Source organism: Jaculus jaculus, chromosome 2 (assembly GCF_020740685.1).
Source record: "Jaculus jaculus isolate mJacJac1 chromosome 2, mJacJac1.mat.Y.cur, whole genome shotgun sequence".
In the NCBI taxonomy this organism is placed as follows: domain Eukaryota; kingdom Metazoa; phylum Chordata; class Mammalia; order Rodentia; family Dipodidae; genus Jaculus; species Jaculus jaculus.
The window spans coordinates 140,022,707-140,046,704 of NC_059103.1; the positions used below are offsets into that span (position 1 = coordinate 140,022,707).

A 23,998-nucleotide genomic window follows, 5' to 3' on the forward strand; every position below is an offset into this window, starting at 1 on the left:
AAAATTAGGGCTATATCTTTGACTGGTGGCACTCCTTTTTTTCTTTTATTAACATACAGGGACTGAGTTAATAATAAATACATTTAAAGCTGGACATGGTGGCGCCCGCCTTTAATCCCAACACTCGGGAGGCAGAGGTAGAAGGATCATCTTGAGTTCGAGGCCACCCTGAGACTACATAGTGAATTCCAGGTCAGCCTGAGTTAAAATGAGAGCCTACCTCAAAATAAATAAATAAATAAATAAATAAATACATTTAAGAGTGATGGATGTTAGAGAGTTAAAAGTGTGAAAAGACAGACCACTTAAGTATCAGCTTGGAGCAGGAGGTACTGGTATGAACCAAGTAGATAGGAAGAGAACTACATAAGGTGATAATAGATAGAAAGATGATAGAAGATATAGATTGATAGATAATAAATAGGTGACAGATAATTGGTAAAACAGAATATAACAGGTAAACAGACATAATGGGGTAATTGACAGGTGATGTGGGTGCATGTGTGTGATTGCATGTGTGTACATATCTTTTCCTTTATACCATCTACAAACAGGACTTAGAGACAATGGTACCCTGGTAAGAATAAGCCCACCTAGGATCCAGTTTTAGGTTTCTAAAAGTCATTTTCTAATAAAAGGAACAGAGAAATGTCTAATTTCAGAGCTAGACTACAGAAAATAAAAATTGAGCTTAGAAAAGTTTATTGAACAAGAAAGTTGGGCTGGAGAGATGGTTTAGTGGCTAAAGTGTTGCCTGGGAAGCTTAAGGACCCAGGTTTGCTTCCACAGAACCCCAAATATGCCAGGTACACATGGTGGCACGTGCCTGGAGTTCATTTGCAGTGGCTACAGGCCCTGGTGCACCCTATCTCTGTCAATAAGTAAGTAAATAAATAAAAATATAAATATAAAAACTCATTAAAATATTAAAATAATTTTAAAAAAAGAAAGTAAAGAAATCCTCTTATGGACAATTTGAGACAATTTAAGCTCTGTGAATAAGAGAAGCAGTGTGTGAAAACTGAGTAGGAGCCAGGTCCACCTGTTTGATCCTCATTGTGGATTTTTGTATTTGCAGATTCAGTTACTTGCTAAAATTAACCTTAAGTTTAAAAGTAACACTCGAGGGCTGGAGAGATGTCTTAGTGGTTGAGACGCTTGCCTGTGAAGCCTAAGGTCCCAGGTTCAACTCTCCAGAACCCACGTAAGCCAGATGCACAAGGGGACTCATGCACACAAAGTCATGCATGTGCACATGATGGCTCACGTGTCTGCAGTTCAAATTGGCCAGAGGCTCTGGCATGCCAATTCTCCCTCTCTCTCTCTCTCTCTCTCTCTCACTCTCTCTCTCTCTCTCTCTCTCTCTCTCTCTCTCACACACACACACACACACAATTTAAATAAATAAAATTAACACTCGAAGCACTTTCTCAGTTACAGTTAGAGCAGGAAACACTTGAGTTAGCCAATTCTTTCACTCCTGCCTGAGTAGAGCAAGATATTCTGGCTTCGTGCTGCAGATCTAACATGATAAGTGAGGGTCTTTTTTTCACAGCACATTGTCACACTTTATTCAATATGTTTGCTTTTTGTTGGTGACTTTGTTTATTTAAAAGTCCCTCAATATGGTCACATGCCTATAGTCCCCACACTAAGGGGACTGCACAGTGAGAACCATTAGTCCAAAGCCAGCCTGTACTACTCAGCAAGACTCTGTCTGTCTCAAAAATAAAATATAGAGGCCAGGCGTGTTGGCGCATGCCTTTAATCCCAGCACTTGGGAGGCAGAGGTAGGAGGATCGCTGTGAGTTAAAGGCCACCCTGAGACTACAGAGTTAATTCCAGGTCAGCCTGGACCAGAGTGAGACCCTACCTCGAAAAACCAAAACATAAAATAAAATAAAATATAGAACAAAGGCAGTGGTGCAATGCTCTCCAGAGCGCTAAGCTGGCCATGATGAGCTTCTGGAAGAACTGCACATACCAAACAAGCTTCCTTCAAGCATGCATTTCAGTGCTGTTGGCCATGAAACTCAAAGCTAATAAATAAACATTTATCAAACAAGGGGTCTTTAAAGAGATGCACAAATAAAACAAAGGTATACACAGATGAGTTGTCACCCCAGGAAGGCAATCCTGTATCTCCTCAGGAGCTTGAGTATTTGCTAATTCAAACTTTATGGTGAGGGGCTAGAGAGATGGCTTAGTGGTTAAGCACTTGCCTGCGAAGCCAAAGGACCCTGGTTCAAGGCTCGATTCTCCAGGACCCACGATAGCCAGATGCACAAGGGGGCGCTTGCATCTGGAGTTCATTTGCAGTGGCTGGAAGCCCTGGTGCGCCCATTCTCTCTCTCTCTCTCTCTCTCTCTCCATCTTTCTCTCTATGTCACTCTCAAATAAATAAATAAAAATGAACAAAAATTTTAAAAAAACTTTTAAAAAAACAAAGTTTATGGTGATGTCATTAAAAAAAACTGCTTCAAATAATGGAAACTGACTTTTATGTAGCCTCAAAATATTTCCACATAAAGCACTTACATATGTTGTTTATTTATTTATAGCTACATTCTGCTCATCAATTTTTGCTTGGAGAACCTTAGTAAGTGCAATCTTACCCAGGTGTGAAAGTTAGCATAACTGATCACTGAGCAGAAGCACAGGCTATCCCAGTTAGGATGTGTGCAGCACAGGCTATCCCAGTTAGGATGTGTGGAGCACAGGCTATCCCAGTTAAGATGTGTGGAGCACAGGCTGTCTCAGTTAGGAAGTGTGCAGCACAGGCTGTCCCAGTTAGGATGTGTGCAGCACAGGCTATCCCAGTTAGGATGTATGCAGCACAGACTATCCCAGGTAGGATGTGTGCAGCACAGGCTATCCCAGTTAAGATGTATGCAGCACAGACTATCCCAGGTAGGATGTGTGCAGCACAGGCTGTCCCAGTTAGGATGTGTGTAGCACAGGCTATCCCAGTTAGGATGTATACAGCATAGGTAGCATCACGTTTGAGGTAGGCCTGAAAAAGCACTCCAAACAGATGATAACATTGAACCCAAGTTCAGGAACATTCTCCTAGAGAAGAGGTGAGACATGCAGAGAGGCTGGGGCATAAAATTGAAGGGTGTCCACAGTGCCCACTTATAGAACTCACTGAGGCTGTAAAGGGCTGGATCTGTGATTTTCTGAAACACTGCTCTTTAATTAAAGCTAAAGAAACCCATTACTTTGCATGTTAACTCTAAAAAATTATCATTTTTATTTTATTTTTTAGTTTTGGCTTTTCAAGGTAGACTTTTACTCTAGCCCAGGCTGACTTGGAACTCACTATGTAGCCCCAGTGTGGTCTTGAACTCATGGTGATCCTCCTACCTCTGTCTCTCAAGTGTGGGATTAAAGGCATCCACCACCATGCCTGTAAATAGATACTTAGTGTATGGACACATCATGTGTTGTAAAATAACCATGTTTTACAAATCAGAAAGAAAAAAAAAAAAACTAAAGCTAAACAATCCCTTCTTGGTGGATTTAGATAAAATTACAAATGAAAAAAGTCCATTAGAGGGTTAGAGAAATGGTTTAGTGGTTAAGCACTTGCTTATGAAGCCTAAGGACTCTGGTTCAAGGCTCGATTCCCTAGGACCCATGTAAGCCAGTGCACAGGTAGCACATGCATCTGGAGTTTGTTTGCAGTGGCTGGAGGCCCTGGTGCACCCATTCTCTCTCTCTCTATCTGCCTCTTTCCCTGTCTGTTGCTCTCAAACAAATAAAGAAAAATAAACAAAAAAAGTCCATTAGAGAAAAATCAAAATGCTATTAGAAAGGAATATAACATTCATGTATACCATATTTCCTTTATCCAGTACATCTAGGAAAGAGGGGTTTTGTATGCTTCAATTTTAAATAATAGCACTGGCCTCTTAAAGCAGCAAGGCATTAGGATTTTGTTGTACTAACTGGTATTATTACACAATCCACAGTCTAATTTGACATTTTCCTTAAGATTCAAATCCATGCTGACAGAAAGCTAGAAGAAGCTATTCTACATGTACTTCAATGGGAGAAAGAGATACCACCAGTGAAGATACTCAACAGTGGACACTGCAAGCCTTATAAGTGGTCAGCCAGCCCAAATGAGCCAATGCGTGCAATAGTGACACAACTGTCATGGTGGAAACCAACTGTGCTCCAACTGGACTGGAAGCTTGCTCCATGGGGGGGAATACATCCCTGATACTGGAAACTTAAAACAGGGGTAGTCATGAGCCCTAGGGGTGTAACATCTGCTAATGTCTGGATAAGTTTATATACTATGTTTATCAAACTGCCCAGTAAGCACTTCTCTTAATATTTATACCCTTATATTAACACTACTCTCACTTTGGGTAGAGAATCTTCTTTCTCTTTTCACATGGCAGTGACCTTGGGATGACTCAGAAGGTATCACAGTACTGGAAAGAAGTGACTGGAGTAGTGAGTAACAACTTGATCACACCTTCCAAGGCTCAGGGTCTAATGCAGAAGAGGTGGTAGAAAGAAGGTAAAAGCCAAAGGAAGGGCAAGACCCCTTACAGCATGCTCCTCCAGACACAAAATCGCGTGTGTATCCATGACCTCACCATGCCTGACACTACCTGCACAAGACCATCATAAGAGAGGAAAAGATCATGACATCAAAATAAAAGAGAGACTGATTGAGATGGGGAGGAGATAGGATGGAGAATGGAATTTCAAAGTGGAAAGTTGAGGGGGGCTCTCAAATAAATAAATAAACAAAAAAATTTTAAAAAGAAAAAGAAAGTGGGGGGGGAGGGAGGTTATTACCATGGGATATTTTTTATAATCACGGAAAATGTTAATAAAAATCGAGAAAAAAAAAGATTCAAATCCATGATTATTGGTGCTAATTACCATATGCTAATTAATCTTAGCACACTTTCACCTTCCCTTTCTTTTCTGTTATTTTATAGTTGCAAGTAACTCCTTCCCTATGGTCTTATGTGTGCTTGTTTTCTCCTGCTGACATTCTTATTCCAAGCCAACTTTTCTGTTGCATTCTTCTAAAAATAGGACCTATTAATTCTGTTCTTTTGATTGTTTTTGAGACTTTTTAAATTAAAAATGGGGGTAGAATGAGTAGTCCTTGTTGTATTAGTAGACCAAATGGACAAATTCTGATTACTATGAAATAGTTGGTCAAATTTTATTCCCTGGAAAGAAGAATGTCTCCCTGGGTATAAATAATTATTAAATAGCAAATAAACACATTGTCCTTTCTTAAAAATACTTTGAGCCAGGCATGGTGGCGCACACCTTTAATCCCAGCACTCAGGAGGCAGAGGTAGGATGATCGCCGTGAGTTCGAGGCCACCCTGAGACTACATAGTGAATTCCAGGTCAGCCTGAGCCAGAATGAGACTCTACCTCGAAAAACCAAAAAAAAAAAAAAAAAAAAAAAAATTAAATAAAAAAAAAATAAAATAGTTTGCACAATTTTGAAGGGGGGGCACAGATAGCTTCAGACTTGGCATCTCCTTTTAGGGAAAGAGAAAACATACAAAGTCCAGCAGCCATGCAGTTTATTTTTCCCATGTTTCAATTCATGTAAAATGCAAGCCTTTCTCAAAGTTGATTGAGGTAACATTCACATAACATGTGAACTATTTCAAGCAAACAGTCCGACGATACTCGGCATATTCACTGTGTTGTACAACTGACACCTCTGTTTGGTTTCAAAATAGAAACACCATTTTACTATAAAAAAAACTCAAGCATTTATTTTTTTAGAATGAGATAGAAATTCATTTTTTGGTTCTTTACATTTTTATGCACTAGGGTTTCTATCATAAACATGTATTACTTTTGTTATTTTTAAAATACTGCAATTTAAGCCGGGCATGATTGCACACGCCTTTAATCCCAGTACTAGGGAGGCAGAGGTAGGAGGATTGCCATGAGTTTGAAGCCACCCTGAGATTACATAGTGAATTCCAGGTCAGCCTGGGCTAGAGTGAAACCCTACCTGAAACAAAAACAAAAACGAAAACAAAACCCTGCAATTTAAAAGGAACATGCCATCCCTCGGGGAAAGTGTGTGTGACTCTGGTATATGACCTATAAATCCTTTCTCTTCCCCCCTCCCCACACCTTCCTAAGAATGTGCACTCTCCACTTTAAGAGAACACATTATATGATACCACTTTTCCTCTGTGTTTCCCTTTGAGGAAAACGACAACTTTTCATACATGCATCCTGAGTTCCTGAGAAGTTACTCAATGAAAATATATCGAACAGAGGAAGCGAACAAGGAGAGAGAGCTAAAGGGAAAATGAATAAAAGAACTGAACTTTTCTTAGGAAAATATTTCTAGCTACCAGTCTCAACGATTAAAATGATACTGGGTGCTATAGCTTGGATCTGAAGTGTCCTCCCCAAAGACACATGTTTTCAAAGTCTGATCACCAGCATGTATTATTTGGGAGATGGTGACAGCTTCAGCAGATGGGACCTAATGGGAGGAAGTCGGGGCACTGTGGATGTATCCTATAAGTGACATCTCCATCTCCCTCCCTCCCCCTCACCTCCTCTGCCATATGCTCCAACATGATGCACCACGTGGCCACAGGCCCAAAGTGAATACAAAGTCAAACCACTGGAATCCCAAGTCTTTCCTTCACACAAGATGACCTACCTCAGGTGTTTGTCACAGCAATGGGAGCAGTCTAACACACCTGAGCATCACTCTAGTCTTTTCCTAAAAGCCTTAGCTAATGCCAGTTTCTTATATAAAAGTAGCTGGAGAGCTAGAGAGATGGCTTAGCAGTTAAGACACTTGCCTACAAAGCCTGATGACCGTGGTTCAACTCCCCAGTACCCATATAAAGCCAAATGCACAAGGTAGCACATGCATCTGGAGTTTGTTTGCAGTGGCTGGAGGCCCTAGTGCACCCATTCTCTCTGTCTATGCCTCTTCTCTGTATCTCTCTCTTCTTACAAATAACTAAAAAATGTTTTTTTTTAAAAAAGTAGTTTGAAGAAAGAGTGAGTAATTGAGTAAATAAAGGCACTATAAGTGGACTAAAATCAAACATGGACAGACTGACACTGGGTTCAAAAAGACCAAGAGAAATAAACAGAAATGGCCAGAGTAGGAGCTTACTGACATAGAAAAGTTTGAAGGGCTGGGGAGTTGGCTCAGCACTTACTGCGCAAGCATGAGAGCCTGAGAGGGCCTGAGTGAGGCAGTTAAGGAGTCTTGACCCCCCCAAAAAGCAGGAACGTCCTTAAGTCTGTCCTTGCAATCTCCACTTTGCTAGAGATCAAAGAATGATCTGACTTCTTATCTCTTGCCTGAAGAAATTCCATAGACCTGCTTTTCCATGAACAACCTAAGCCCCTTCTGGGAGGGAGTTCCCCTTTCCTAGAATGTAAAACTGATCCTGGCACTGTGGTTGGTTAAGCTCAGCCCCAAAACTTGGCATCATGGCTGGCCTCTTCTCGAGCGAGCCCCTAGCCCAGACCAATCAGCCCTCACCCTGACTCACCTGAGCCTGAAGGTAAAGATCACCACAATAAGGTTATAAACAGACCCTTACCAGGGGGCAAGCTCTCTCTTGGCTGCCCGTTCATTACTCCTGAACTTCCAGGTTCCGGTAAGTCTCTCCTGACCCCTATTCCCACACAGCCTCTCCCCGACACACACAGGGCAGGAGTGTTGGCTGCACTGTCCTCTCTAAATCCCTTCTTACATTTCTTCCAGGCCATGGGCTCTCTGACCACATGCGTGTATCAATTTTCCTTCCCTTAGTTATATACATCCTTCACTGAATGTAGTAATTTAATAATTATCCTTCTCATTCTAGTTTGCCCAATTCTTTGGTTAAATACAGACATGAACCCAGGGTTTGGGATTCAAGGACACTTTGTGCCCCCCATAACAGGAGATTGCCCAAGTTTGATTCCCCAGTACTTATATAAACAGCTGGGCATGGCCACCCATGTGTGTAACCCCAGGTCTTTACCGGGGTCGGGGGGGTGGGGAGAAAAGCAGAAGCTAGAGAACCACTAGGGCCTGCTGGTTAAAAAATTACCAAAAATGGTACCCCAGGATTGTGTGAGAGACTCCATCTCATGGAAACAGGAAGATGAGTGAAAAGAGGACATTCAAGATTCTCTCCCTCCACATGCATGCACATGGCACATCATATCACACACCAAACCACACTGTACATATGCTACATACATGCATGTGTGAAAAAAGGGTGTAATTTTTTTAATTGATAATATAACATAATATGATACTCCCAAAATACAGGGTGAGGAGAGGGAAGGTGGTATGGAGGAAAACAAAAGGAACATCACATGATAGCTATCATTGAATTAGGCTGGGAAGAAGATACTACAGGGATAGAGAGATGGCTTAATGGTTAAGGTGCTTGCCTGTGAAGCCTAAGGACCCATGTTCAACTCTCCTGTACCCATGTAAGCCAGATGCACAAGGTGGTACATGCATCTGGAGTTAGTCTGCAATGGCTAGAGGTCCTGGTGTACCCACTCTCTATATGTGTGTGTGTGTCTCTGTTTCTCATACATAAAAATATTTTTTTAAAAAGTATACTCCAGGGCTGGAGAGATGGCTTAGTGGTTAAGCGCTTGCCTATGAAGCCTAAGGACCCTGATTTGAGGCTCAATTCCCTAGGACCCACGTTATCCACATGCACAAGGGGGCACACGCATCTGGAGTTCGTTTGCAGTAGCTGGAAGCCCTGGTGCACCCATTCTCTCTCTTCATTTCTCTCTGCCTTTCTCTCTCTGTTGCCCTCAAATAAATAAATAAAAATAAACCATATATATATATATATATATATACACACACACACACACACACACACACACACACACATACATACATACACACATACATACATATCTACACCAGCCAGGTGTGGTGGTAAATGCCTTTAATCCAAGCATTCAGGAGGCAGAGGTAGGAGGATCACTGTGAGTTTGAGGCCACCCTGAGACTACATAGTGAATTCCAGGTCAGCCTGAGCTACAGTGAAACCCTACCTTGAACAACCAAAAAAAACCAAACCAACCAAACAACAACAACAAAATATATATATATTCCATGGCTGGAGAGATGACTTAGCAGTTAAGGCACTTGCCTGCAAAGCCTAAGGACTCATGTTGAACTCTCCAGATCCCATATAAGCCAGACACACAAGGTGATGAAAACATGCAAGGTTGCACATGTGCACAAGGTAGAGCACACATCTGGAGTTCAATTGCAGTGGCTGGAGGCTCTGGCATGCCAGTTCTCTTTCTCTCCTTGCTTTCTCATTCTATCTCATAAAAAAAATTATACAAAAAAAATACTCTAACTCTACCAAATAAATTCTGTGCCAATCTTGGTTTTTATTTTCTGTATTCATAATGTTCTGAAATCTTATAAGTCTTACTGAACAGAGAAAGATAGCCCTTCCCTTAGGTGGCCACTTCTTAGAGGTAGCAAAGGAATTGGCTAATGGGAGCTCACCATCCAGAAGCAAACCTACCAATCCCAAGACCACAGCCCCGAAAAACTCCTTGTCTAATGCTTACTTGCCCATTTGGCCACCCAGAGTCAGGTGCTCGAAACCCAGAGCCATCCACTAGCCCAGAGCCCACCATTGGTACTCTAGCCAACCCTACATGGTTTCCCAAGGATGGAGCTAACTCACCCCTACTTCTGCTTCCTGAGTAAACTTGGGGCTCTCCACCCCTAGTGGCTCTGCACACTGTGACCTGCTCTTTTTATTGGGAAAAGTAAGTAATTAATTCTTCTCTTGGGTCATCACTCAATATCTGTACAGAATGAAAATCACATGGGTACAAATCCTCAAACATATTCCCTAAATACCTCTCCATGAAATTCCTCAGTCCCTTATCATGATGAGTACTGAATGCATCTAATTCTCCCTTCATATTTCATCCTCTAGTTCTTAGCATTTCTACCCTTTGAAACATGCTGCTGCATCAAAAGACTGGTAGAAACGTCCGTCCCATGGCATGAAAACCTTCTTAGCTTCTCGTATGGCCAGTAAATCCTGCACTGTCTAGTGTCTATTCTTGGACACAGAACAGATTTAACCTTTCCACACCTGGTACCCAGGAGCATCAAAGAATTTCTTCGTCAGGCTTTCTGTAAAAGCAAAGCTCAAGTTTCTCATGGGCTTCAACGTGGTCAATATCAGATCTACATTACCCCGACTTCCTGCTCCTTCTTGAAACTAGTGGTCCTGATGGGCTCCCCCAAGATAAATCCTCACAAAAGTATTTCAAGCACCCTCTCCAAAAATACACAGGCCCAGAGCACTTCCTGCTTGTCAGGAGAAGAAGGGAAGGACCTAGATGGCCTCGGCCCTCCACAGTTGTCTCCCAGTTTAGACATAGAGCTCTCGACCCACTTACCCACAGACAGGTGGATGGAAATGGCAACAGGCAGTCAGAGCCCCAAATGCCTCATTAGATGATACCAGCCCCCTCGTGAGTGTGTTTGTCTAAACCCAACACGAATGAGTATTTTCACACATCTTTCTGAAAGGAGGCTCCTCCAACAAGTAAACCACACTGTGGTATACTGAGTATCTTTTTTGTTTTTTAAGCACTTTTCAGCTGGGTGTGTTGGCACATGTCTTTAATCCCAGCACGTGGAAGGCAGAGGTAAGAGTACACCATGAGTTCAAGGCCATCCTAAGACTACATAGTGAATTCCAGGTCAGCCCGAGCTAGAGTGAAACCCTATCTCAAAAAAAAAAAAAAAAAAAAAAAAAAAAAAAAAAAAAAAACAAACAAACAAACAAAAAAACCACTTTCCTTGTTAAATTTACTATTTTTATTTTCTAGCTTTGGAACTTTAAAATATTAACACACAGGAATTTGATTGAATTCTTGTCCCATTATCCTCTTTGTTCCCCACACACACCCACACACCCATGAAGCATCGTTTTTTAGGGTTTGTTTGTTGTTTCAGCCAGGCCTATTGGTATGTTGCCTTTTAGGCTGTAATCAATATCTCCAAAATATAAAGGAGTGGCTTACAACAAGAAAACAGAGACACCCAAACAGGTGAAATGAAGCCGGGCATGGTGGCACACGCCTTTAATCCCAGCACTCTGGAGGCAGAGGTAGGAGGATCGCTGGGAGTTCGAGGCCACCCTGGAGCTACATAGTGAATTCCAGGTCAGCCTGGAACAGAGTGAAACCCTACCTCAAAACAAAAGAAACCAAAAAAAAGTTGAAATGAAATGAAACAAGGAACTCAAGATGGAGAAGACCGAGCAGAGAACACCCTGGCCAGGGAGTGGAAGCCAGCCCACCACAGAACGGAGCTCAGAAGTGACCGAGATCCCTGGCCACCAAAGCAAGACACTCCCGCCATCATCACAGCATTCTGATCTCACTATGGAAAATGAAGCTTTCCATCATTCTCTTCAGTAGCAATGGTTCCTTCAGTGTGGTCCCTTGAACTCCAATGCCAGCATCACCTGGAAGGTTGGCAAAAATGCCCATTCTCATGTCCCGGTCCAGGTCTTCAAAATCAGTCTGCAGCCTGCAGCTCAGCACCTCAGATCTCAGAAGGGCTTTCTGCTGATGCTAGTAGATGCTAAGGTTAGTATCACCATGCTAAAGAAGTAGAATTTAGGGCTGGAGAGATGGCTTAGCGGTTAAGCGCTTGCCTGTGAAGCCTAAGGACCCCGGTTCGAGGCTCAGTTCCCCAGGTCCCACGTTAGCCAGATGCACAAGGGGGCGCACGCATCTGGAGTTCGTTTGCAGAGGCTGGAAGCCCTGGCGCGCCCATTTCTCTCTCTCTCCCTCTATCTGTCTTTCTCTCTGTGTCTGTTGCTCTCAAATAAATAAATAAATAATTTTTAAAAAATTTTTTTAAAAAAGTGGAATTTAGAGAAAGGGTACCCAGCAATGCTCTTGCAGCAAATATTGGCTGAATTCAAACACTAGCCTCCAGTAAAAGCTGTAAAACATAAAACTAAAGTGCAGTTCCCGAAGGGCAGTATGTGAGAAACCAATGTCATATGGCCACCTTGTGCATTTTGGAGAGCCTACTTTGCAGAGTCAGAATTTGTCCTGACACATTGCATTACTAGGTTGTTTTTGAAAACTTAGCTAAAGCCACGTGCATGGGTGGATGTTCTGAGGAAACTTCGATTCAGAACATTCTCTTCTGCCTCTCTTTTTCTGCTGGTGCCTGTCCTCTTTCTCTAAGGTTTAGACCTGAAAACCATCTTGGTTATCTCCCTCTGCATGTGCGACAGCTAATCATCATTGTCAGCTTGACTGGATTTAGAATCAAGCAAGGAAACACACTTCTGAGTGTGTCTTTGAAGGCATTTCCAGACACATTTGATCAAGGTCAGAAGACCCACCCCTAACATGGGTGGCACCAGGCAAGGGGCCTGGGGTTCTGATTCCTCAATTAAATATTCTGTCACTGTGGTAGTCCGAATGTGAAATGTCCCTCACAGCCTCATGTGTTTGTGATTAAGTCTCAGATTCATTCCCCAGCCGGTGGCAGTTTAGGAGGTGGAGACTTGCTGGAGGAGGCACGTTGCTTAGGGCAGACCGTGGGGTGCTGTAGCCTGTCTCCCTTGCCAGAGCTAGCTCGCTCTGTTTCCTTTCCCTGCTGTCTTGCTCATCTATGCTGTCCCGGCCGCAGTGCAGCTTCCTTTTGAAACTGTAAGCTGAAATAAGCTTTCTCCTCCCACGAGATGCTTCTGGGAGGATGTTTTGTCCCAGCAACAAGAAGGAAACACAACAGTCACCTGTCTTCAGTCCTGCACCCCATAAGGTCAATACTTTTTAACAGTGCTTTTGTGATGCTGGGGATGTGAAACCTAGAACCTTGCATATTCTAGGTAAGCACTCTGTCGCTGAGCTACACCCCAGCTCTCCTATGGTCCATCTGTACTTCCCCTATTTCCTTCAGTGGAGTCCACAAGCTTGCTTATTTCATAACAGCCATTGCCCAGAGTCTGAAATCTCCTATAAGACTGATTACTTACTGAATTTAGTGATGCCAACATTACCATTTATTGAATAAAATCTGTAACCTTCAATGATTCCTTTAAAAGCAATGCATCACCTCAAAACAACTTTATTATTTAGTCAAGATTATGAGCACATTGCACTGCAACATAGACAAAAGTCTAGCAAGAAAAAATGTTTGCTATATTTTATGCTAAATTAATACTAAGAAACTAAGCTGAAAAGATTAAAAGTACACACACACACACACACACACACACACACACAAACCTTTCTTATAATTAATGACCACCAAAAGTTTTCTATATAGAAAGATGCTATTAAGTGTGGAACGCTTTAAAACTCTGGGCCTCAAACCACAGGAAAATTGATCCACTTAAATATTTAAGTGTTTATTTTTATTGGTAAGATTTTGATGGAATCAATGTTAATCTCTACAGAAAGGCAATGCAGATACACTGAGATTTCAACTTTCCCCACCATGGGCTTTTAAAATAGTCTTGTTCCTACATAATTCATAAGAATCTGGAAGCTCTGAGCCCAAGTTTCCCAGTGTCTATCATCCATATGTGGAGGCAGAGAGTAGAAGATACAGCGAGTGCATTTTTTCCTAACACCTCGGCAAGAGAACCTCCCCAGAGGGCACCATCCCAGCCACTGCTGGTGGCATGCACCTGTAGTCCCAGACAGTCAAGAGGACAAAACATGAGGATTACTTGAGGCCAAGGGTTCAGGGCCAGCTTGGGTGACATGGTGAAACCCTGTCAAAGTAAAATGCAAGCAAAAACGACATAACTTTGGATAGCCCAAATCGTTATATTTTTAAGGATGTTCAAACTAGTAACTGAGTTATCTTTCTATTTCTTCTTCTAAGGAAATGATATCGGTGGCCAAATTTTATAGATAAATATCACCAGAAACCCTGCTCCAGAAAATGAAAGAGAAGGGGATACAGGACTCAAAGTTACATTTACCTCAAAATGAAATCTCCGTAACCATCCCTCTTTCATTCCACATTCAGTATGTGGTGTGTGTGCATGTGTGTATTCACGCTCATATGTGTATGGGCCCACGTGTGTGAAGAGCACATGCCTGTGTGTTTGTGTGCATTTGCAGGCATGTGTGGAGGCCAGAGTCTTCCTCAGTCCCTCCGCACCTTATTCTTTGAGACAGGGGCTCTTGCTGAATCTGAAGATCACCTAGTCAGTTAAATTAGCTAGCTGGTGAGGTCTGGGCAGTCCCTGTCTCTGCTGTCCTGTGGCTGGGATCACAGGCATATCTAAGCACGCCCAGCCTTTCACGTGGGTACAGGAGATCTGAACTCTGGCTCTCATGTTCGTGTGACAAGCACTTTAGTCACTGAGCCATCTCCCCAGACCAAACCATTCTTTAATGTAAGACCTTAGTCATTAATGCAGAGCATATAAAGGGTGGGCTAATATCCAGAGATTTAATTTGTCCTTTGAGAATCATATTAAGTATTGAACTTCTACTAATGGATACTAAGTGCTAAATACTCTATATGAAACCATTGTGCACAGAATACATATGAATTAACTTTAAATTTAATTGAACATTACTCCAATATCAACATAACTTCAAATCTTATTAGCAAAAGACTTTCAATATGATTCCATTAAGACAGTATTTTTTTTCTTTTGAGGCAGGGTCTCATTCTAGCTAACGCTGACCCGGAACTCATTTTGTACCCCCCAGACTAGCTTCAAACTCACTCCTACCTCAGCCTCCTGACCAGAGTATTTTTTCCAGGTAGGGTCTCCCTCTAGCCCAGGCTGTCCTGGAATTCACTATGTAATCCCAAGGTGGCCTTGAACTCACTGCAATCCTCCCATCTCTACCTCCAGAGTGCCGGGATTAAAGGTGTGCACCACCATGCCCGGCTCCCCAGTATTTATTTTTAACAACATAAAGTAATTTTTAGGCTGGGTGTGTGGTACATGCCTGTAATCTGAGCTCTTGGGAAGTGGAGACTGGAAGATCAGAAGTTCAAGGTCAGCCTCAGCTGTATGAGACCCTGTCTCAAAAATGCAAAAGGAAAAAAAAAAAAAAAGGAGAGGACTGGGGAGATGGCTCAGTAATTAAAGGGGCTTCAATTCCCCCGCACCCAGATAAAGGCAGACACAAAAACTGTCAACCGCAGTGGCAAGAGTCCCTGTCAGAACACACTACCACACACATGCAAATAAATATTTTTTAATACAAAAATGAGAGTATTGAAGTTTTGATCTCCATCCAACTACAGAACCCAGTTTATGCAAAAAGAATTAAAGACACAGCTCTGTCCTATGGGTGGGGGTGCTTATCCATAAAAAACAAGATAAGTCATCACAATTTAGAAAGGACAAAGGAGAATGTACCAGAAATACCAACAAGAAGATCAGACAACACAGATTTTACAAGGCACTAGCTCATCATATGCAAAGATTTTCCTCCTATTTCCTTAAAAAAAAAAAAAATCCTGGCATAACAAACCCAGTACTGACTAGTCTCAAGAAGTTTGCTAATGAAATAGCACATAAAGTTTCAAAGATGACTCTTAAATTCTATAACGGAGTTTTGTCACTTTTGAACTATATGTCTGAATCCCACAGAAGCAGCTCTGAGACAAGATTCAAAGCCAAATAATTTATTTGAGAGGTTCAGGAAGTTCTGGCAGAGAATGTGGCGATGATGGACGAGAAAAAAGGGCAGCCTAAAGGACCGAGAAATACCACATCAGCAGCTGTATGCACCTTGGGTACTTGTGTTCCGGAAAATCTAAGTTCCAGTTCTTGAGCAATCCAGGCAGCACTTGGAGAGGTAGAGAATTCCTTTATTTACCCCAGTGGGCTGAAGTGAGCTCCAATCGCTCAATGAATTCAGCCCTGAATTATGGCAAGTCAGTGTCTTTTATAGGCTGTTTGGCATGCAGTTTGACATCACCTTGGGTCTTTTCTATTATTGGAGGACTACAAGTTTCTAAGGCAACACAAAGAGGAAGTTAGAACTGTTCCTGATTATTGAAGTTTAACAAAGAGCTGCTCAGTTGTCCTTGGGGTGACTGTTGTAACTCACACTTATCTGTACTTCATGGCTCCTGCCGGTGACTCCAGCCTGTCTGTGACACCCGTCTTCTGGAGTTAACTCTATAGTTCCAGGAGCAGGGGAGCTCTCCTTTAATCTCCCTGGCTGTTGAACCTCTGCTTCTCCTGACTGCTTAGCACTGTATGGAGAGGGTCTGAGAGAAGTTATTCATTTATTTTTTTGAGAGGTCATTTTGATTGAAGCTTCCCCTCCCTCTACACTTGGTATCAAGTTTCTCCCCTCACTTCAAAAAGTTCTTTTTAATTTTTTTAATTTTAGAGCGAGTAGGAGCAAGAGAGAGACAGAATTGGGACACCAGGGTTTAAATCACTGTAATCAAACTCCAGATGCCTGCACCACCTAGTGGACATGTGCGGCCTTGCGCTTGCCACACCTGTGTCTGGCTTACGTGGGATCTTGAGAGTCAAACATGCATCCTTAGGCTTTGTAGACAAAGGCCTTAATGCTAAGCCATCTCTCCAGCCCATCTCCCCTAATCTTTAAAAACTAACCTAGTCATATTCTTTCACTGAAGACACCATGTATTTCTAAGCTACGAAGTATACAATGTAAATCTATGCCTTTCTCTCTTCCTTTAACTCTACTTTATGCTCTCAGAAAGTTAATATTCTAAATATATTTGTATGTTGTAAATTCTTTGTGGTGGTTTCATTCAGGTATCCCCCATAAACTTAGGTATCCTGAATGCTAGGTTCCCAGCTAATGGAAATTTGGGAATTAATGTCTCCGGAGGCAGTGGATTGTTGGGGCTGGGATTGTGGGTATTATATCCAGTATCCCCTTGCCAGTGTTTGGCACACTCTCCTGTTGTTGTTGCCCATCTGATGTTGGCCGGGAGGTGATGTCCACCCTCTGCTCATGCCTTTGTTTTCCCCTGCCATCATGGAGCTTCCCTTGCATCTGTAAGCCAAAATAAATCTTTTAATCAATCCCCATAAGCTTTTCTTGGTTGGGTATTTTCTACCAGCAATGCAAACCTGACTGCAACAGTTGCTTTGCATAGAAACAGACTGATGGTGAGCAGAGGGATATGACACAGACAAAAAGTGAAATCTTTGGAGCCAGGCGTGGTGGCGCACGCCTTTAATCCCAGCACTTGGGAGACAGAGGTAGGAGGATCACCATGAGTTTGAGGCTACCCTGAGACTGCATAGTGAATTTCAGGTCAGCTTGAGCTAGAGTGAAACCCTACCTCAAAAAAAAAGAAAAAGAAAGAAAGAAAGGAAGGAAGGAAGGAAGGAGGGAGGGAGGGAGGGAGGGAGGGAAGGAGGGAGGGAAGGAAGGAAGGAAGGAAGAAAGAAGGAAGGAAGGAAAGAAAAACAGGAAAAAGAAAAAAAGAAAAGAAATCTTTGGGCCAAAACTGCTACCCACTCAGCTAAAATTGTATGAGAGATTACCACCTTTGAGATTGGGTCAGCACACCTGCATTGGGACAAGAGAAAGAATGCAGAGTCTTTTGAAGGGGCCTGAATGCTGAAGGAGTGCCCTGTTCTTCAAAGTCTGCTTTATTTCCTCCTGGATTAGCAAACTGGCACCCTACCTGGTATTATGGAATATGATAAATGCAGGAAAGAGAGGGTCCATTGAATTTGCAGCACAGTTTTGTGTTTTGGAAATGGCCATGGGCAATGCAAAGCAGGTTTGCTGGATGCCTGCATGGAGACCTGATGGAGCCATGAGGATAAACCGTGGACTGCAGTGGAGACCCAGTGGAGATGCCAGGACTATGGGATGGCTGCTATGGAGAGCAGCCAGCACCAGATGAAATTTTCTGGGACTATGAGTAGCCCAGCTGGAGGGGCGGAATTGGGACTCCAGAGACTTTTTGCTGGTTAGAATTATCAGACTTGGAGACTGGCTAGAGGTGTTGGACGTGGAGCTACAGAGTTTGATGTTTTACCTGTTTAAATCTTGTATTGGTTGAACATTTCTTTGCTATGGTCAGTGCCACTTTTTTGCAGTGTAAGTGTGTATTTCATGTCATTATGGGTGTTTTCTTGGTGGGGGGGGTTGTTTTGGTGTTACAGTTCACTTAAAAGACCTTGAACTATAAGAATGTTTGAACATCACTGGGATTGATAAGAACTATGGGGACTTTAAATGTTGTACTGAATGCATTGCTTTTTACAACATGGGTGGTTATCAGTTTATGGGGTCCAGGGGCACAATGTGGTGGTTTGATTCAGGTGTCCCCCAGAAACTTAGGTATTCTGAATGCTAGGTTCCCAGCTGATGGAGTTTGGGAATTAATGCCTCCTGGAGGGAGTGTATTGTTGGGGGCAGGCTTATAAGTGTTATAGCCAGTGTCCCCTTGCCAATGTTTGGCACAATCTCCTATTCCTGTTGTCCACCTAATATTGATCAGCAGATAATGTCTACCCTCTCTCTGCTCATGCCATCATCTTCCCTTGCCATCGTGGACCTTCTCCTAGAGCCTATAAGCCAAAATAAACCCATTTGCCCACAAGCTGCTCTTGGTCAGGTGATTTCTGCCAGCAATGCGAATCTGACTGCAACATTCTTTAATATCAACTTTATCTCAATTAAGTTGTCAAACCTATAGTATTTATTACAGTAATCATAATAGTCTACAATACATTCATATAAAGTGATGACTGTCTGGTCTATATGGGAAGAGCTCGGTCCAGACTAGCATCCAGAGAATCTCTTATGTTACTAGATTATCGGGTCATTTTGGCAGTTCCAAAAGTCCACACTGCACCAAAATAAGGAAGAGGAGGGACACCAAATCTGAAAATTAACTGGTAAGAAGTATTTTCTAAGTATGACACTTCACTTGCTTTCAACAAATAAGTCTCTAAAAGTATCCCAATCTAACCATTATCCATCTTAGACTATAGGGACAAGTCTGTGATAAATTAGCAATTTTATTCTATTTTTTCTTGTTATCATGAACATAGTCAAAAATGAGATGATAACATGCCAGGTCCATTTTATCAATCAAGATGAACATAGGCACTTAAACATTTTGCTCTATAATATATACAAATATTAACTTAGAGAATTCAGAATCGGGCTGAGAGTAATGGGCTTCTTTTTTTTTTTTTTTTTTTGTTTATTTTTAAGGCAAGCCCAACAGACTGGCCTGTGTTTATGTGATTGAGCAAGAGTGAGAATGGGAGCAAGAGAGAGAGAGCCAGGGCCTCCAGCAACTCCAATTGAACTCCAGATGTGTGTGCTGCCTTGTGCACATGTGGTGCAACCTTGCATACTTGCATCGCTTCATGTGTCTGGCTTTCATGGGACCTGGAGAGTCAAACATGGATCCTTAGGCTTCACAGGCAAGCACCTTAACCACTAAGCCATCTCTCCACCCCAGTAACGGGTTTCTTAAATGAAGAGGACTCCTTACCATCCCATAGATAGATTGAATACTGAGCAAACATTGCCTGCTGAGCTCATCTAAATCATTGCCAATGATTTAGATTTTGAGATTGCCTGTTTCAGCTTTAACAAGCTCATTATCCTTAAGGGAGATAAAAAGGGAAAAGTAGACCAGATCATTACATACATCCTTCTCCTAGGAGAGTTACACATGAGCAATTGGCAAAGTCAATGTGGATGAGATACCTCTCTAGCAATGGGTTTTGTCCTTACGTAAGGATCACACCACACTATCGAAGCCACCATACCCCTGAAACAACCCATTCATCACACTATGCAATCAGCATGTTCAAAGCAGACACCTCCAGTTATAGTCAGAGGCCCATCTAACCATCTGTATCTTCATGATCCCAATCAATGCTTCCCAACTGTATGGGGAAGGACCAAATCTTTTATTATTTACAGTCTGTCATCTGCTAGTACATTGGCAAAATACATTCCAGGTACTTTACTAGAAAATTAATTTTAAGACATATAAAATATAAGCCTTATTATTATTTTGTTATTATTCACTTCAACAGACATAAAATTACCCCCTAATTTTTTTTCAGTTAGCATATAAAGCACTGGGTTTCATTGTGACACTTTCATACATATGTGTCATTGTACTTTCTTCTCTCCCTTCCCCACTCAGCCTCCCTACTCATTGTGCTCCCCTCTTGCTGGCCTCTACCTCCTCCCAATAGTCCATCCTCTGAACTTTATATACATACATACACACACACATACACACACACACACACACACACACACACACACACACACACACACATATATACATACACACACACACACACACACACACACGTATATATGTCTTTTTTTAATTTATTTACAAGAGAGAAAGAATGGGCAGGGCCTCTTGCCACTGCAAAGGAACTCCAGACGCATACACTACTTTGTGCATCTGGCTTTACAAAGGTGTGGAGAATTGAATTCAGGCAGGCAGACTTTGCAAGCAAGCACCGTTGAGCCATCTCCCCAGCCCCATCCTCTCAGATGTCTAAAAAGAATGTGCAGTACTTAATCTCATCAGTGTCTGGCCGTAGGCTAACAGCAGTCAGTTGTGAAGAACACTGGCATGGGACCACACTTCTTCTTTTGGGCAGTGCTGAGGGTAGAAGCCAGCGTCTCACACAAGCTGAACACGGCCCTCCGCCACTGAGCCACACCCCCGGGTCCCACCCTTTGATGAGCACTGACTGCAAGTACCATGCAAATATTTATTAAGGAGACATACTTTACCTCTGACATTCTTTCCAAATCCCATTGAAGACACTTTTTTGTCCACTGGTTCACTCATATTTGATTTCTCCTTCATGACATCATCATCGCTAGCAACATCCACAGAAAACTTTTTCTTTTTCTTTTTCTTGTGTCGGGGTGGAAGCTTTTTTGGAAAAGTAAACATTGGGAATATCACAAGAAACATTGCAATGGCACAAAGGAGGAATCCACTCCACCTAAAAAATTGGGAAACATCAGCAGCATTTAAGGCTTTGGTTTTATGAGTGAGAACAAATCAGAAAAGTAGCTGTGATAATCCTTCTTCACAGAAACTGTGTTACCTCAAATTAAAAAGCAGCAAAATTAGACAAAACTGAGAAAATAAAAGTATCTTACCTTTCTGTGGTACAAATGAGTAATCTACTCAATGACTATGCAATATATACAAGTATATTGAAATTGTTATATTATTCATTGTAATAATGGTATTATAGTTAGTAGCCTGATTAGAACTTCATTCCAGAATTTTTGAGTAGATATGTATTAGTTCTACTAACATTATTAGTTCTGCTATAAATCACATTTTATAATATATATTTTATGTATGAAATAAGTATATTACATGTAAAATATATTACATATAAAATATATATTATAACTTAAAAATTATAATAATAGACTTTGTTGTATTTGTTTTTTTGAGACTGGGCCTGTACTCAAGCTGTTCTCAAATTTCCTGTCATTGAGATTGACCCTGAACGCCTGAGACCCCTGCCTCTACCACCCAAGAGCCACTACACCCAGCTATAATAAATTTAATAGAAAAATAATAGTGAATATATAGCATGCTTTAGGGAGAAACATAGACTCTTTCCTTCAAGGAGAAGCATTTGCATCTCACATCAAGTGTAATTTGTTTGTCCCAGGGCCTTGTGTATGCTAAGCATGTACTCTACCACTGAATTGTGGTTTCAACTTTATATCAAATGTATTTTCAGTTTCTAATGGTATTGAAATATTTGTCAAGTTGGGGGTGGTAGTGCATGCCTTTAATCCCAGCACTCGGGAGGCAGAGGTAGGAGGATCGCCATGAGTTTGAGGCCACCCTGAGACCACATAGTGAATTCCAGGTCAGCCTGGGCTAGAGTGAAACCCTACCTAGAAAAACCAAAAAAAAAAAAAAAAAAGGAAAAAGAAAAATTTTGTCAAGCACTTAAAAATATATTGACCCACCTCCCACCCCCACCTAGCCAATCCCCCCAATATGAACAAGTCTGATGAACATCAGGACTCCTAGACTTGATCTTTGTCGTCAAGAACTCACAAGCTACTTGTAAGCCAAGATACTGAGCCATCCCCATGAAATGCAAGAATGCCTAGTCAAGCATTGGATCAAATGGCACAGATGACGTTCAGTGGGAAACCCAATGTGTCAGAAGCTTCCTGGAGGTAGGACTTGAGCTATGGAGACTTGAGATTCTGTCTTTAAGCTCACCTAAAGTGGCCATGTTCCAAAGACCTTGCATCCACTGCAGAGAGTAGAAATGAACTACAGCCATGCAGGAACATCTGGGACTTCATGGCTATCTAATTCCTATGGGACAATTTCTGTCCCCTTCAGCCTTTCATGGCAAGCAGAGGTACTTGATGCGTCCACTTCCAACTAGGACCTCGATGCTAACCTATGCCCTTTAAGTCTCTAAATTCATAAACAAATCTTATACTTTGGCCTCTGTATCCATAGGTTCCCATCAGTTGTAACCAGTACATAGGCAGCATTCTAAGCATTAATGGTACATTCAGTCCAGTAAGAATAAAACCAAATGCAAAGTATATGAAAAGTTTTCTACAAAAGTCATGTTGTCAGCAGACAAAAAAGTAACAGTTTAGATGAGTGAATCTAGTCATTAATAACTCAGCTTTCTATTTTCTATTTTTTATTTTTCTATTTTTCTATATCAAATAAAAATTTGAAGGTATCAGATAAGGACTTGTTTTGTGATGATTGCTCAGGGAAAACTTCTGGCAACTTCAATCAGAATATTATCACCAATCTAGTGCCTGGAATGGGTTAGGTAACAAAAAAATATTGAATTGCTGAAATAATAATAATAATAAATTGCTGAAATTTCTTAAGAGGAGGGTCATTTGTCTCAGGGAACATAACTACGACAGTGTCTGGCTCCTTCAGAACTTGGCTGCTCACAGGCCTTCAGATCAATCAGTGCCCATCCCATGCCCCCACTTGCCCTTCTGGAAGTAGAGTTCCCTGAGTCCCTGTCCGTCCTCTCTCCACGAGGAGACAGGCAGGTGCCTGAGCTGTGCACTCAGATCCACGCAGGTTTGTACTGTCTTCACCACTTACTAACAATGAGATCCTGGGGAAATGATTGTACTTTTCCCAGTTAACTTTGTCATGTGAAAAGGAGGGAATAAGTGTGTTTGAGAGTCCTCAAACTTAACTAAGCCCATCCATGTATATGACAAACCTAATAAAAATGCTCCCAAGTCAGCAGTTGATTCATGGCAACTCAGTTCAATTGTTGGTTGGGGTTTGTTCTCATGTCGGCATGCACTCAACCTCGATGCCCCTCCTGCCCCCAGCCAGTGACTTAAAATGTCATGAAAACTTAAGATGCTTTTTGTGTCTTTCTTTTGGTTTTTCGAGGTAGGGTCTCACTCTAGCCCATGCTGACCTGGAATTCACTGTGTAGTCTCGGGCTAGTCTTGAACTGATGGTGATCCTCCTGCCTCTGCCTCCTGAGTGCTGGGACTAAAAGAGTGTGCCATCAGGCCCGGCTCAAGATGTATTCTTAATAGTCCAGAAGAAGGGGAAGATTTAGCCAGCAAATAAAAGTATAAAAGCTTGGGGGGGGGGTCATTTCACAGCAAGGCAAGCCAGCCCACATTCTTCAATAGGCACCCATATGATATATGAGCTAACAATGGACACTGATCACTGCACTGAGGAGAAGACAGAAAAGCTGGGGCGGAGAGTATGCAGCCCGTGTTGGGAAAAGACACCTCAATAGTAGCTATCATCAAAATCCCTTTCGTGAGAAACTGCTCGGACCTTGGAGTAGCTAATGCAGCCCTCCCTCACTCTGAAGCTTTGGGCAAATAATTCCTCCTCTGAGCACCACTTTCTTCACTGGTAAAGTGGGCACACTAGCGATGACATGTGGTTGTTAAGATGCCTAAATGGGAGTCTCTATAAAGCTCT

At 42.0% G+C, this 23,998-nt stretch overlaps 1 protein-coding gene across 2 annotated transcripts in view; it reads right to left on the reverse strand.

Annotated features, from left to right (window-relative positions):
- The window catches only part of Slco5a1 (solute carrier organic anion transporter family member 5A1), a 172,517-nt gene that overhangs the window by 70,791 nt on the left and 77,728 nt on the right, over nucleotides 1-23,998 (reverse strand). For both annotated transcript variants that reach the window (XM_004653300.2, XM_004653299.2), the window contains exon 3: nucleotides 20,794-21,011. In XM_004653300.2, coding sequence (XP_004653357.2) covers nucleotides 20,794-21,011 — 218 coding nt within the window. The remainder of the gene's footprint in view (nucleotides 1-20,793; nucleotides 21,012-23,998) is intronic.